The sequence below is a fragment of the Sinohyriopsis cumingii genome, chromosome 2 (assembly GCF_028554795.1).
Source record: "Sinohyriopsis cumingii isolate HCF-2022 chromosome 2, ASM2855479v2, whole genome shotgun sequence".
Lineage (NCBI taxonomy): Eukaryota > Metazoa > Mollusca > Bivalvia > Unionida > Unionidae > Sinohyriopsis > Sinohyriopsis cumingii.
The window spans coordinates 66,961,469-66,978,235 of NC_142962.1; the positions used below are offsets into that span (position 1 = coordinate 66,961,469).

Genomic DNA, 16,767 nt, shown 5'->3' on the forward strand with positions numbered 1-16,767 from the left:
GCAACCAATAGTTCTTATAATTTGCTTAGTTTTCTGGGAGGGGACTGCAACTTTTGCTGGTGGGACTACTGTTTTTACTAAAATGGGAATCCAGAACTCCTAGTCTTTAAATCCTAGCAAGACCTCTGCTTCAGGAATGAAGACACTACTTGTAAGCATTCAGCTTTGAACTTAGAAGATCTGTGTGACAACAAAAAACAGCAAAGAGGGTGACTACTGAACTGGCATATGAACAAGCCTGAGAGTCATCCATATTGGGACATGGTGATCTCTAGGCATTTTTTTAAAAGTATCATTAAGGGTCTGAGATGGGTACCTGGTGTGGTATTGGGTAAAAATCGACCCAAGACCAGTAATAGACCGATTCACACTGACAGCCTGTGCTACTGCCTTAAAAGCAGTGGTTGATAGTGTGGGTTCATAGAATCCAGTAAATGCTGAATGTCTGTGACAGAACTAAGGCAGGAAATGGCATGACTGTGTGCCAGATGATGCATCACAAGTCTAGGACTGGGTATGCTGTGATGGCTGATCACTGAACCAAGTTCTGGTGGTAAACTGCATAAGCTGAGGTTGTGTTTGAGCTAGAATGGATGTAGGTTAGAACTGGCTGATAGTTAGTACCAAAATCTGGCATTGGCTGTCAAGGGAATTATGGCCTTTATTAGTACAGGGGTATGGATGTGATGAGTTGTCCAAGACTGCCACTCCATCATTTTTCTTCTGACCAGAGATAGCAGCACTGCAAGTACGGTTCGAACAGGATAAATGCCAGAAGAAAAAAATTACAGAAAAATGATCTTACTACTAGGAATAAATAATTATTTCCAAGATAAAACTTAATTAAAGGGTTTCCAAAACTGTTGCCATCCCCAAAAAAGTGATTGTTGATGCTCATCATGCTAGTAAAACAAAATTATAACAGATAAGAGTCCCTAAACGAACCTGATGACTGTTCCAGTGGCCTAAGTAGTTAGAGCATCCACCTCAGATGCTGGTGGTCACTGGTTCGAACCCTGGCTAAGTCATCCAAAAGACTCATAAAAATTGTACTACCAGCTGCCTCGCTTGGCGCTCAGCATTAAGAGGTTAGTGTTAGGACTGGTCAGTCTGGTGTCAGAATAATGTGACTGCGTGTGACATGATGCGACCTGATGCTCCAGTGCTAGACATCACTATGAACTGCCACACTGCAGACATTGTAGTGATATGACTGAAAAATTATTAAAGCTACATTGAAAATCCAAATCACACACACACACATATGCATGCGCGCACACATGCACACACACACAACTGATGCTGTACTGGCCAAAGTGAATTTACATGACTCCAAGATAAGACTGTCTTCTTTTTAACTGCAGGTTTTTGAAGTCATCTCAAACATTCTTGAGGTACTTAAAATAACCTGAACATACCAAATTTGGTAACAAAGCTTTTCTCTTTTGTTTAATTTAAAATGATCACAAGATACCTGAAAGTGCAGAATAAATCTCTTTCTCATGGCCTCTGACCTTGATCCTCACACCATGGCAAGAAGGTCATTGAACTTGTCTTGGACAAGGTGAAAATATATAAATATGAAAAGTTGATTAAATATATAGGCATTATTTCTTGAAAAAAGAAGTTACTGAAGTGGTATCATTTAGGCTTTTCTTTATATACATCCACAAACTAAGTCGAATGATAAAAATCCATTCACACTTGTTTATCCTGTCATGCTTACAAGCCATTACAGTAACAAGAAAACCAAATCAAGACTGTTGACCTTAAAAATCAATTACTGCATGCTATCATCTTGTTCACTGGAATATAACTAAATACAGATTCTGGTCAGAATTCTCCGTGTTTATAAACTCGAGCTTAATAATACAAGCAATGACCTATAAGTTGACCCCATTATTGCACCATATATTTACACTTTGTTCTTATTTAATTTTGCCTGTATATTTTGTTTATAGGTGCTGTTTGGACAGGTGATAATATTGGAGAGTGGAGTCATCTTAAAGTATCCAATCCCATGCTTCTGTCCCTAAGTCTGACAGGAATTACATTTTCTGGAGCTGACATAGGAGGTTTCTTCCGTAACCCTGAGCCTGAACTTATTACAAGATGGTACCAGGTATGATTGGGTAGTGTGTATAATGTAAAGATTTAAGACAGTCACACAGTTAAATACTGTGTATATATGTTTGTGTGAGAAAGAGAGGGAGATGAATTGACAGACAAACTTGCAGAGATATAGGTACACTGAAGGAAGAGACACTTGCACACTGGCAGAGGCCTAGAAGAACAGAATGACAAAGATTGATAGACATAGAAAGAGGCATAGAGATAGATGTGTAAAATATATGCAGAAATAGACCCGATACTTAGATATATAATTAAAACCATGTATAACTGAACTCAGATGGTCAAACATTCAGACAGACTGATTGACTTGTAGACAGTGGAGGAGTGAAAAGAGACATGTGGACAGACATGCAAACAAACAGTCTCAAAAACTATACATAGTGATGCACTAGATTCAAAGAAAAAAAAGCAAACGTACCATATATACTCGCATATAAGCCGAAAAATTTAGGAAAAAAATAACGCCTGGAAGAATGGGGGTCGGCTTATCTGTGGGTCAAGGTCCAAGTCTGAAATTTTTAACGCTTTTTTCCCTTGATTTTTAGTATTTATTGTTTCTGTCAATTGCCGAAGATGAGATCACATGCCTAATGATGCCACATGGCTCATGAGATTTGTGCTGTCGTGAAGAGAAACAAATATTATATTTCTAACTTAAGTAGTAGGATAATGAATGAAAAACATGTTTTAACGTATTGATGTGTATTTGACAGATGTCCATCCACCAGAAAATGCAGCCATACGTGATATTTGACCCACGGTGGTGCGTGTATTTTCCAAAAGAACCACCATATTAGTAATCTCCAGTCAAGTATTTAACCCTCAGCTAATCAGTAATCATTGACCTCTACAGTATCGCACAAATGCACGCTAGCTTATTTCATTGTAAATATGGAAAGAATCTATGTAAAAAAAAATAAAAGAATTACAATACTGAAGGTATATATGACAAACATTTTGATCGAGAGTAGAAATACATGTACGATAGTCTTAAAGGAACAATATCGAGAGGCTCCATAGGGGTTTGTTGCGTGCACGATTAGGAAGGGTAAATAACAGGGCAATGTACCAGTCAGCGTGAATAATTGTAAAACAATATAATTTGTCGAATTTCTTTGACAGGTGTTTTAGAAGTAATCGGCAGCCACAGTTTATATACTACTGTTGTTTGGTTATTAGTAAAGCAAAGTGGTTTGTTAGCAGTTGAGTGTTGTATAATAGCTACCATATGCTTAATCTGTGGTAAATGCCTCGGGGATAATATGCAGAGATCACGCTAGGATTTTAAAACTAGGAGTCCATGACTTCCATTTTGGTAAAAATAGGAATCCCACCATCAAAAGTTGCAGTCCCTTCTTTCCTACAGAATCAACATAAACGTACGTGCATCTATTTGTAGAAGGAGAGGTTTTTGTAATGTAATCACTCACTATAATATAGCTTCATTACAAATGGTCCATTTTTTTGATCGCAATTTATTTTGGTTTATTTTTTTGTCTACGTCCTTGTAGTAATTTTAGGCAATTATTAAATAGTATCTTATTTGCCGTTTCCCCCCCCCCCCCAGGTATTTTCGCAAATACGTGTCAGGTCGGAAAACAGATTAGACCTTAAAGTGAATCTCGCGAATTCCACAACATAGCATTATCCCATACGTTTTCTGGCCTACATAATTTTCAATTTAAAGTTAAATCTTTAATCAAATAATACATTGGCGTTGCTTTCAATGATCTGTATATTTTCTGAAAATAGTTGCCCGATGGTTTAGAAAACAGACAATCTAATAAACTGGTACATCCCAGACTTAGCAAAGTCCGCCATTATTTTCCGTTAGGCCTAATGGTTCACTTAGAGTTTCAAACTAATTTTATGACGAAATAGTGTACACGAGGCAGTTAATAATCACCGATTCTGATCTTAAAACACATGTTTGTATGTTTTATCAGTAAAGGGTATCATGCAGGAAATTGATAGTTGCTACCTTACTCGGAAAAGGGTTAATGGTCAATCAGCTATCAAAACATATGCTTGTGAATGGGTAAGAATTTGTTTGTCAACGTAATTGATATCAAAGCTAAGCCTAGCTACTGATGTACTGATGAATACATTTTGATACAACACTAAAACTAACCCAGCTAAGGCGAGCTGCATTTTTAAAAAAAAGTATGGTCAGTCAGTGTACCTCTTAAATAGCTCTTGTTCGTCCATCAGTGATACTGAATTTTGTCAATCCAAGTCAGGACTTATTCCAAACACTAAGCTAGGCATCACACACTTTCTTACAATTGGCTACTGTCCTATCCGAACTGTTAATGCTAGCAGCTTTAGCACTCTTCTGAATCTCGTTACAGTCTTCGTAAGTTTGCCGTTTAACCCCAAAATACTTATCCAAATTTCGAATGGCATTTTGTCTAAGTCTCAACATGTCTTGATTCTCGTGCACTACTTATTCCGATACATTCGGAAATGAACACAGTAACGAAAGCTAAAGTTGTTTATTTGATGTACTTTTATAAATGACCACATGTACATCTCTGGGTCTTTCTGATTCTGAATTCAATGACTGTAAATATCAGTACATTTTCGCATCCGGCTGCCAGTCAAACAAAGCCTTTGATCTTGCCGCACAGCTATTGCATCATGTTCTTTTTGATGTACTCTTATAATGGCAACATGTATGTACATCAAGGGGTCTTTCAGTCACTGAATTCTGTCATTGTAAATATCAGCATAGCTAATTATCATCAAATTTTCTCACAAAGCGGGTGGCTGAAGCAGGACTGGCAAGTCTTTGAAATTTGCCGCACACCTATAACATGAGTACGGAGGACTCCCGCCTCAGGGATTTTCTGCATCCCAGATCAAAAATTGGCATCCAAATACGCATAATTAAGTGTTTCCGAGATCTCTGATAGGTTTGTTTTGTTGCACAATGCCAATGACTTTACTAATCAGATGTATTGTTTAATGAGATATAGTTGTGGACATGGTTTCTGCTCAAAGTTATGAACTGTCACAATGCTTGAATTATGTCCATGCTGAAACCAATCATATTTTGATCAATTGAATCACACTATCGGATGACCATGATGACAGTGACAACATATATGATGAAAACACGCCCGTAACAGAAGCCAAGTTTCGTGAACTGTTTGGCAAGTCTGATACAGAGCCAGATTTTGAAGGATTCTAAAAGTGATAGAACTTTTATAATTCATGATTTTAGAATGAGGATTAATTAAATTTCCATTAAAACTTAACACTTTAGAATTGTTTTTATTTCAACATATAAATTAGTTTTCTTACTTTCATTTTATTTAATAATGTGATTTGCTGAAATAAACATATTCAGAACTCACTTTGTGCATCTTGTGATGTACCGGTAGTCTAAAAATTATGGGTCGGCTTATACGCGGGTCATGCACTTTATAACAGTTTTACCGCTTCAGTTTGGGGGTTCGGCTTATATGCGAACGGGCTTATACGCGAGTATATATGGTATATAGAAAGGCAAATCAATAAACAAACAGAAAATATTAATTTCTTTATTGATTTTCAGGCTGGAGCTTTTCAGCCATTTTTCCGTGCCCATGCTCATCTGGATACTAAGCGTCGTGAACCATACCTTCTTCCAGAGGAGCACATGAGAAGTATTCGTAACAGCATTAGACTGCGTTACTCATACCTCCCCTACTGGTACACTCTCTTCTATGAGAATGAGAGATCTGGTACTCCACCCATGAGGCCGCTGTGGGTGGAGTTCCCTCAGGATACACAGACTTTTACCATGGATGATGAATATCTTATTGGTAAGATTTTAAACACTGTTAGTACAGACAACACAAAGAATGAGAGCAACCTCATTTTACTGTGTGTCACTTTAATTATTTTTGGCAACACAAAGAATGAGATCAACTTCATTTTACTGTCTGTTACTTTAAACAGTATGGCAATACATAGAATAAGAGAAACCTCATTTTACTATGTGTCACTTTAATTAGTACAGACAACACAGAGAATGAGTGCAACCTCATTTTACTGCCTGTCACTTAAATTAATATAGACATCACAGATTAAGAGCAACCTAATTATACTGTCACTTAAATTAGTACAGACAACATAGAGAATGAGAGCAACCTCATTTTACTGCCTGTCATTTAAATTAGTATAGACATCACAGATTAAGAGTAACCTAATTATACTGTCACTTTAATTACAGACAACACAGAGAAGGAGAGCAGCCTCATTTTACTGCCAATCACTTTATTATGACACATGAATGTGAATGATTTATTAAATAATATGACCCAGAAGTTAGCTTATTGATCTTAGTTTTATTTATCCATTGTTATCAATGACAAGGGTTTGTCAGATAAAAAGGACTGGATCTACTTGTTAAATTAACAAGGCTAGTGTTGATTCTCAGATGAAATCAACATGAGCAAGAATTATTGGTTTGTAAAACATGTATCCTTGCACTTGCCATTTTGAACCCATCCCCAACTCTGAACCTCAAGGCTAGATTCCTGTGATGGTAAGGATGGCCCCAGGGCCAACGTCATTTGCATGTTTCCATTTGTCTTTCTTTATATATTACAGGTTGGGGATCTTGATTGTTTCCAAGCTGTGATCTGAAAGCTGAGTCACTGGGGTCAGGAAACATGATTGGGAAAATACTTGTCACACTTATAAATTAATCTTTTCATGATCTGCAGCTGTATAAATATCTATAGGGTTGGATCTCAGTAGTTTGCAACTTGCCATTCAGGGTCTAATAATATTGTACCTCTTTTACCATTGTTTGCTGAAGGATATTTGAACAATTTGTGAAAGTAGACTATTGCTGTTCACTTTCTGAGGAAATCAACTTCCATCTTACCACATGCCTACCTGTTGCATCAGAAAGTACATTTTAGGATTTGGATGGGTTGAATTCATGCCTTTGACTAAATCAGATTATTGTTATTATTTTTTTTTTTTTAAAGATGGGTATTATGAAAAGAGATTTGTTGAAATTATTGGAACTTGGCCTACATGTAGTTATTTAATTTTGCTTTTTATATTTGCATTTTGTTTTTACTTTGGCTGTTATTTTGATTTTAATCAAATGAACACATGCTGCAGTTTCATTATTGCATCTTTCCATGGAAATACTTATTAGAGAATTCCTATATACTATAATGTCCACTCCTTTGGCAGGGTTACTCTTCCTAATCACACCTTGTGTTAACTGCATCGAGAGAAAACAATAATAGTGAGTATTTAATCAGTCCTTAAAGAAGACATGGTTTCATCATAAATGATGCCGTAGAGAGCAGTTGTATATATTCCTCCCCACCAACCCGCTCATCATCATGTCTCTGTATACATTTTGTTTAGGGTCAAATATAACAACATCACAGTAGTCATATTTTTTTTTTTTCATTTAGGCTCAGACTTGCTTGTAAAACCCATAACAGAGCAAGGACAGACTAGTACATCAGTCTACTTCCCTGGAAAAGGAGTGGTAAGGCATCCTTAATCTATTTCTTGTCATATTTTATGAAAGGAGAACTAAACAAAAATCTGCATAAGGAGCTTTTTCTGCATTCACTGTTATTTGCTGTCTTTTTGTACAATATGAAAATATTTGAACCCAGTTACTTTATTCCACAACCCATCCTGAAAGCATAAATTCATCACATATGTTGGACAATTTTCCTTCATGCCAACATATAGAAATCTCTGACAATGAATGTCACAGATGTCTCCCTATGGTTTATGACAATAGAATATCTGTCACATAACTAAAATTGCAGCTCTGCCAGCTGCACTGGTGGCTGGGGGTATATAAACCTCTCACTGACAAGACACTGTGATTAGTTGATATAATAAATCAACCAGATCAATTCCCTCTGATGAGTTACAACAAAACCAGTCAGGGACTGAGGATGAATAAAGGACCCCAGCAGATGGGAGGCAATCCAACACATCCCATCAGTCATTATCTTCCTTAAATTAGAATGACTTGTGAACAAGTGACCTCTGAGTAAAGGTGACTGTTAGGATAGATTTGACTGTACATGTATTATATTCAAACCAGTTGGAATATTTTAATGAACTTTTTATTGTTATATCTTGACTTACCATTGTCTTGCCTATTCATTTATATCCCCTGCCACAAGATCAAATTCATAACAATGTAAACCTGTGTCCTGTTTCCTTATCCTGTCAGTAACCCTGTGCATATTTTCATGAAAACTTGACTCAAGTCCACACCTTCCGATACGTTCATTATATTCCTAGCTCATTTATCTTGGTCATTGGCTAGAGAAAGGTCACAAGATATCCATCCTATGCCATTTGCAGCACTCCATGTTTTTTTCTGAAAATATGTGACAATTATTCTATTGCTATACAGGAAAAGTTTATAAAAGAAAATAAAATACTGGACAATGCTTTGATACAGCATCAGAATGTTTTTGTTTGCATCAAAACATCTATTATTCCATTTTTTGGCAAATCATTTTGAATCAGAGACTTACGCAAGTGACGTTGGCATTAGCTGATAATAATGATTACATAGTGAAAAGCATTTATGTCAACAGTTTTTGTAATATCACCTTCAGAAAACAGCAAGGCAAAGATACCATGCATAACTTTTGTTTGTCTTGGTCTCATGTTTTGTAATTCATTTGTTCCTTGAGAGTTCTTTAAAAAAAAAAATGAATTGAGCAAGTAAGATGAAAGCTTTTCTATTCCAGGTATGGTATGATATTGAGAACTTCGAAGCATACAATGGAGAAGGGTCAGCTAGTGTAAATGCCGGTTTAGATAAGGTTTGTATAATACCGCCATAATTTACAGACATACTCTTTAAATATGAATTACTTTTTATGTTGGTATTACTGTGGTGTTGTGATTCATTTCGTTTTTGTTCATTTTGATATTTCAGTGGAAAATTTTTGAGACTAGTATTCTTTCTTGTATCTTCTTCATATTTTTCAAGTGGTAGTAGTAGTAGTAGAAAAGCAGAACAACTTTTTCCACAGAGTTTATTGCAGTTTCTTTCTGCAGCAGATGATTTGATAAAGATGAATATAGCCCAGATAGAGCTGCTGTTTTGCAAGGTATCTTAAAAATGTAGGCTAGTCATTTATGAATGGGTTGGACACGAGTGATATAAGGTATCACAATTACAGCTCTCTCTCAAATCACCTCTGTCCACATGGGTTCTAGTCATGGCTTGACCAATGTGGGTATATAAGAAAGCTTGCCATGGGTTTGTGGTTCTTCCAGGGTTCTAATACAATGTCAGCCATGTATAGCTTATCACAGGATGAAACATGGCATTAAACCCACAAAATCAATCTAGATACATTTTTTAAATGGTGAAAATTTTTATAAGAGAAAAGTATGAATGGACCATATATGTCACAACAAAATGTGTACAATAGTTTTACTGAATACAGATAGAGCTTCAACTGTTTATCCCATTATCAATACAACAGTAGCAATAATGCCTGATGACAGTGGCACTGTGAAATAGAACTGCATGCAGTCCATAATTTTATTGACATAGTCACTGGCATTCAGCCAATCAAAAACTGCTGATTCATTAAAGTAGGTGGTTGACTTGGTTTTTTTTATCCCTTTAGGCCTCTGATATGGAACTAAATTCTTCTTGCCAGACTTTTTTTTTATTTTAGAATTAAGTATATATTTCTAATGACATGCTTACATTTTATTCCCAAGATTAATTTTGAGAAATTCTGTGAAACTGGTAATCAATAATTGCATTCAAAGGAAAAGTTTGAAAAATTCTTTGATAACATAATTTGATAGTTTTTAAGCAAGATGAGGATAAATCGAAGAAAACCAAATGTTTTCATGTACTAGAATAGGGTTTGAACCTCATACAGCTGATCTATTCAAGTTCTGAATGGCATGTCCGGAAATTGATAACTAGATTTACACCATTTCTTCTCAGCCTCTCCAATGCACTGGCCAAAATGTTTTTATAACCTAGATAATCCATGCTTACATGCTAAATGTTAGTTAAATAAGTGCTTAATTTTGTTGCTTTATCAAGAAGTTAAGTGTTTACATGATCACTATGAGCTGTTTAATACTAATGAATGTTATGGATTTCACTACATTCTTAGCTTTTTTCATTCTTGCTATATTGAAGAGGGAAATAAAAGTTATGTATTTCAAGGAAAAAACTGTAGGCTTTAAGTACATGAGTTTTGATGTCATAAATTGCTTTAATCATGACTTAAGCAATTTGCCTTCATTTAATAACACTCAGTTGAATATTGTTAGCATCATTAGGAGCATCCATGCTAAAGTCATCATCCGTAATTGTTAAACTTGTCTTCTGCAAAGAATAAATTGAAAAGAGCTTGTGGATTTAATGCCATTTTTGGCACATGATAGCTTTTCCATGGAGGCCAGTATATTTGGTGGAGAAAGAACCCAGGAAGAATCACTAACCCATGGGAAGCTACCACCAAGCTTTCTCACACACATTCAATGGCCAGTCTGGGACTTGACCCCTTGCAGAGACGAGATGTGAATGATGTGAATGATCTGTAATGAAAAGTGCCTTAGACCACTCAGCCACAATGAGCTAAAAATTGGAAAGAGAACAATTCACTACGTGACATTTCTTTCAAATACTATTTATATTATTTTTATGTTGTTTGAGTTGAACCAGTTAGTTTCTTTTTCAGGTGCCAGTATTCCAGAGAAGTGGCTCAATAATTCCAAGAAAGCTGAGAATAAGGAGATCCTCAGCCCTTATGACTGATGACCCCTTCACTCTCTTTATCTGTCTTGATAGCCAGGTTTGTTTTTTAGCCCTTATGACTGATGACCCCTTCACCCTCTTTATCTGTCTTAATAGCCATGTTTGTATCTAGCACTTATGACTGATGACCCCTTCACTCTCTTTATCTGTCTTAATAGCCATGTTTGTTTTTAGCACTATTGACTGATGACCCCTTCACTCTCATTATCTGTTGATAGCCAAGTTTGTTTTTAGCATTTATGACTGTTAAGAAGTTAAGTGTTTACATGATCACTATGAGCTGTTTAATACTAATGAATGTTATGGATTTCACTACATTCTTAGCTTTTTTCATTCTTGCTGATATTGATCCATCACTCTATCTGTTGATAGCCAGGTGTTGTTGTAAAAGCCAGCTTTTTATTCTGAAATACATAAATTTTGCAGTGTATTTTGAAATTAGTGAGATACACTGGTTTTTGTCTCCAGCACCATACCCATCTTTTTGTACCTCTAAAATACATGTGTTTATATTTAGGTACAATCCGTGTTTTCAGAAATAGACAATATGTATATTTACAATGGATCTACCTTATTGTAAATTGTCTAAGCTTTACTTTTATTTGTAAATTATAATTGATCTAGTCATATCATAGCGCATTCTTTAGACTTTCATGAAATTATACCCTTAATGATTTATGTTTATTAAAAATTTGTAAAAAAATTACAGTATATTAGTATAATTACAACATGCAAGTCAGTAATAATTACAACATATTAGTCAGTAATAATTATAACATAGAATTCAGTAATGTGTATGTGTGATTTGGATTTTTAACGTCGCTTTAACAATTTTTCAGTCATATCACTACAATGTCTGCAGTGTGGCAGTTTACAGTGATGTCTAGCACTGAGGCATCATGCCGCAGACATGTAGCATGATGTCCCACCCAGTCACATTATCCTGACACCAGGCTGACCAGTCCTAACACTGACCTCTTAATGCTGAGCGCCAAGTGAGGCAGCTGTTAGTACCATTTTTATAAGTCTTTGGAATGACTCGGCCGGGGATCGAACCCACAACCTTCCACATCAGAGGCGGACGCTGTAACCACAAGGCCACCGGAGCGGTGAATTCATTTGTTGTTATAATAGGGATTTTGAGGACTGGCACTATAATGCCAGTTTGTGACAAGTACAGGAATGTGGTTTATGGTCAGTGGCATACAAGTTTAACTTAAAAATATAACAAAACTGGTCCAGACTCAACTGTTTCCTCTTTTTTATTTATCTTGTTTTTGAACAATCTGCACTGCTCGTGCAAACTGAACCCAGCAATCATGATTGCAAATGATTAAGTAAAGGTTGATTGTGTTTATATATTTCTGTGTTGTGGTCATTAGTAACAGTGTTGAAATGTGTATTTGCCTTAAATATCTTGGCAACTGGTCGTATTCAGCAGGTGGTTGCTCATGATAGTGCATTTTTATAGCATAATTGATCCATGTATGATTGTTGTGGTCATAAATGACAAGTGGTCATGTGTAGCAGAAGTCATTCAAGTTTACTGCATCTCGCATCATTGTACAGTAGAACATTTTGACTAAAGCATATACATGTATAGAACAAGTAACCTCACTATGCAGTTATTCTTGCTTAATGTTACTTACATAATATTTTCTTTGGCTTGGCTCGGTTTTCAACTGTGTAACTTTTGTAGCTGGTACATTCTGCTACAAGTTGTGTTTCTAGAGGTTATCATATGATGATTTTCACGTCATAACCCCTTGAAAGCCACTGATTCTCGTAGCCTGATGGTTGAAGGCTGATTTTCATAAGGGTCAGGATTTGTTATGGGGTATGATACAAAAATTGTCATATTATAAACTTCTCATCATATACATCAAACCACATCTGATTCATTATCATTATTTTGAATGAAAAGGTGTTATTCTCAATATTCTATATAAACTGATGTTTGTATCCTTGATGGTTCTGTGTCATTCTTCCTGTGTCACTCCAAATGATGGATTTAAATGCAAGTCAGGGTACCTAAAGGTCTGTTGAGAATGTGGACTTAATAAGATCTTTATAAATGTTCTTTCTTTGTATTGTTACATCATGCAAAAATTGAGGCCTAAGCTCATGGATAAAGAACATGCCTGTTTCTCAATGTGGACACTATGGTAATGGGATATTTTTGCTAGTTTTTTATGCAAACCATTTAAGTCTTTTCTTTTTTCCCCTAGCTGAAAGGGAATGAAAGTTTTTTTTTGATTGCATTAAACTGACAGAACCAAGCAAGTTTCAGAATTGTTTCAATCAGTTGCGAGGTCCATAGTGGCCAAGTGGTCTAAAGTGCTCTCTGTTATGGATCACTGCCATCTCACCTCTGTCTGCATGGGTTCGAGTCTCGGATTCAGCCAATATGGGTATGTGAGAAAGCTTACCAGTAGCTTCTCGAGGATCGGTGGTTCTTTCCGGGGATTTCCCGGGTTCTTCCTCCACCATTAATACCGGCCGCCATGTATAGCCTATCGTGTGCTGAAAAATGGCGTTAAACTCTACAACAACAACAGCAATCAATCAATTGCATGTGCTGGACAATTTTTTTAGCTGTCAACATAAAGTTTTTTAGCATGAAATTTGTTTCTGTAGGTGATATACACATAAGCAGATCTGTATTTTAATCTAATGCTGTTTCTGTCATTCCATATTTATGTTTCCACTCAGTTTTTCAAGAATTTGAACTTGCTGACAGTTGAGTTGTCAGTGCTTAGAATGTGTCATCAAGGGTTACTACACTACAATGTATTTCTTGGATGGGGGGGTGAAAGGGAGAGTTGTTATTGGGTTTAACACCATTTCTCAGAACAAGATAGGCTATACATGACAGTATAACTAGTGAAGGAAGCCCCAGGAAGAACCACTAACCCATGGGAAGCTACAGGCAAGCTCTCTCGTGTACCTACATTGGTCGAGCCTGAGACACGAACCCATGCAGACAGATGAGATGGCAGTGATCCATCTTGTTGAGTGCATTCAACCACTTGGCCACTTGGAGCCCCAGAGAGAGAGAGACCCCATTGGATCTTGTGGGCTTTTTGATATTATGTTTGCAGATTGCTCATATCACTTACAAGTATTCGTAACAAAAAGGTCATTGTTTCATTGTCCTGTTACTTGTTTGGCATATCATTTGCATTACTTGAATTTTTTTTAAATGTTAAATTTTTTCATGATAATTTATGAAAGTATACAATACTATTTTGTACAATTTTCATAATTTTGTATTTTAAAAAAATGGTTATCATTTAGGAATCCAGATTTAATAGAAATATTTTACTGAAGAAATATACTCCTTTGTGCACACTAAAATTTCATAGTCTTATTGGCTTGCAGACAAATAGCATGATATTGATGTAGAATATTTGATTATGGCTGGTTTTCTATTACAGGGCAAGGCTAGCGGTGAACTTTATGTAGATGATTATCATTCCTTAAGTTATAAAAATGGACAGTTTGTACACAGACAATTCCAGTTCTCAAATAATATATTTAGTAGCAAGTAAGTAAATTTGAATTATATAAAATAGGTTATGTTTTGTGTATTATTTGTTTATCACTAATAATTTTATTTGCCACTATTTTTGTCTCACGTGCATGCATGAATGGCAGGACATAGGTAGACTTTTCTGGTTGTATTGCTGTCATCAATATGAAGATTCCAACAACTGACAACATGAAGTTCTTTGCTAGTGAACATAAATTTACAATACTGTATACATTTGTACATTTTGCAATGTATATTCAACAAAGGTCACACACTGTTCAAGTTAGATAATTGAAGGTTGCATTTAATAAGTAACTATAATGCAAGCATGGTACCAAAACAATATCTTAAATGTTTTCAAAATTATTGGTTGTCTTAAAGTGTTGGGTTTCACACATAAATGCAAGAAAGAAAATAATGTCAAAAGACAAAGCGATGTGTAATTGAACAATACCAAAGTATATAAACCATTTTTGAAGAAAAATGGTGGACGTCATATTCGAGTTTGTCTGTCCATCCATCACTATCATTTCCATGCTTTAAATTTAAAGCTGTTTGAGATTAAGGGATGAAATTTGCTATTTTTGTTCATCATCACATTCATCCAGTCTGCAAGGTGAAGGTCAGCGTCAAATATTCTAACCTGGTTTTTTTTTCCTTTTCCACTCACACTTTTCATTGTGCATCAAGATTAAAGAATGTAACTTTGTATATTTACACATGATCACTAGAAGGTGTGCTGCAGTACCACAGCGGATGTGTGTATCCTGTCTTCAGTGTCAAGGTCTTGGATCAGTGTTGTATGTTTCAATCAAATTGTCCTTTATGTGCTACCATTTTAAAGCTATTTGAGAATAAGGGATGGAACTATTGAATAACAGTTGGAAGTTCTATTTTCAAGGTCAAGGACCAACATTTTATGTTTTCACCACACTTGCCTTTCCATTCTTTAACTTTAAAATCATTTGAGATTGGGTTTTTTTCCTTCAAGGTAGTGGCTTAGTATTTTAATTTTCATTACGCTTTGCCTTCTCCCCAGTATATTTAGATCTGTTTGAAACATTGGAGGTGCTGTCTTGAAGGTCAAGTTCAAGGCCCTACCTTGAAGGTCAGGATCATGGCTGAATATTTTTAATATTTTTTTTTTAACTTTAGAGCTTTCTGAGATAAAAGAATGAAATTTTTAGAATAAATATATTTTGTCACTAAAAGGTACATTTTATACCTCATTGGGAATCAAATCTTCAAAGTCAAGGTGTGAGGTCAATGTTTTAGGTTTTTGCATACATGCCAACCATTATGCTTTTGGTGTAATCTTTATGCTTTTTTCACCAAATTATATTTTATGCTTGCATGTGTTTGGATTACACTTTTGTATTTCATTACAAAAATAAAAAAGATAAGTTGTTTTTCTCATTTTTATTATCATCTGTTTAATTCCACTCATAAATTTGAGAATATTCTTAAAAACATGACTGCTGTGTAAGAATAACTTAAAAGTATTTCCTTATTTGCTATTTATAGTAACTGTATATGGCCCATTTCCAAGTAAACGGCTTTCTTCAAAGATGAACTTCACCTCACTGATTCATTATATTGATAAGCTTGCTAGGTAGCAGACCAGTTTATACTTTTAAGGAAAATGGTAGTTTAGGGACAGTACGAGTTGTGGATATATATGATGGAAAATGTTAAGGCAGATAGATCTTTTCAAACTTCAAAACACATCAGATCAGAATAAAGGCATCAACACCACTTTAAATCTTTGAAAGAAGAATATGAAACCTGCCAACCCATAGGATTTTGCTTTAAGTCTTACAAAAATGACCCTTAAAATATGGACTTCTCGGAATAAAAGCAAAAATGACTGAAATATGATTGTTGCCGTAAAATCTGGATACTTGGCTTGTCCATTTCTGATTATGATCCAGGTTTCATATTAGATGTAGTAGAGTTAATCAGGGAACCAGACTATTTTCACTAGGGTATTTCAGATGCTTTAAACTGCATGCAGTGTTTGTTGATTTTAGAATTTTCAAAAAATGGGACCTGCTAGTGATACATTTAGAAAGGGAAAATAAGCCTTTTTAAAAGTGTTAATAATCAGTACAGAGGAATCAAAAGGAATATTCAGATTCTTGTGAACAAAAGCAGGAAGGGCAACGATTACGTTTATTGGACATCACGTGTCAGTTTAGTGTGTCTTGGGGGGGGTGATACGATTGTCATCATATGAAACTGAACAAAATTTCAAAGAACTACATGTAATACAGTATTTTCAGCACATGATCATGCTTATTCCAGAATTATG

At 35.5% G+C, this 16,767-nt stretch overlaps 1 protein-coding gene across 2 annotated transcripts in view; it reads left to right on the forward strand.

Moving 5' to 3' along the window:
• LOC149805080 (neutral alpha-glucosidase AB-like) overlaps positions 1–16,767 on the forward strand; it is a 97,180-nt gene that overhangs the window by 65,869 nt on the left and 14,544 nt on the right. For both annotated transcript variants that reach the window (XM_089947158.1, XM_089947167.1), the window contains exons 16-21: positions 1,962–2,122; positions 5,693–5,942; positions 7,563–7,639; positions 8,877–8,951; positions 10,848–10,961; positions 14,362–14,471. In XM_089947158.1, the coding sequence (XP_089803284.1) occupies positions 1,962–2,122; positions 5,693–5,942; positions 7,563–7,639; positions 8,877–8,951; positions 10,848–10,961; positions 14,362–14,471 (787 nt within the window). The remainder of the gene's footprint in view (positions 1–1,961; positions 2,123–5,692; positions 5,943–7,562; positions 7,640–8,876; positions 8,952–10,847; positions 10,962–14,361; positions 14,472–16,767) is intronic.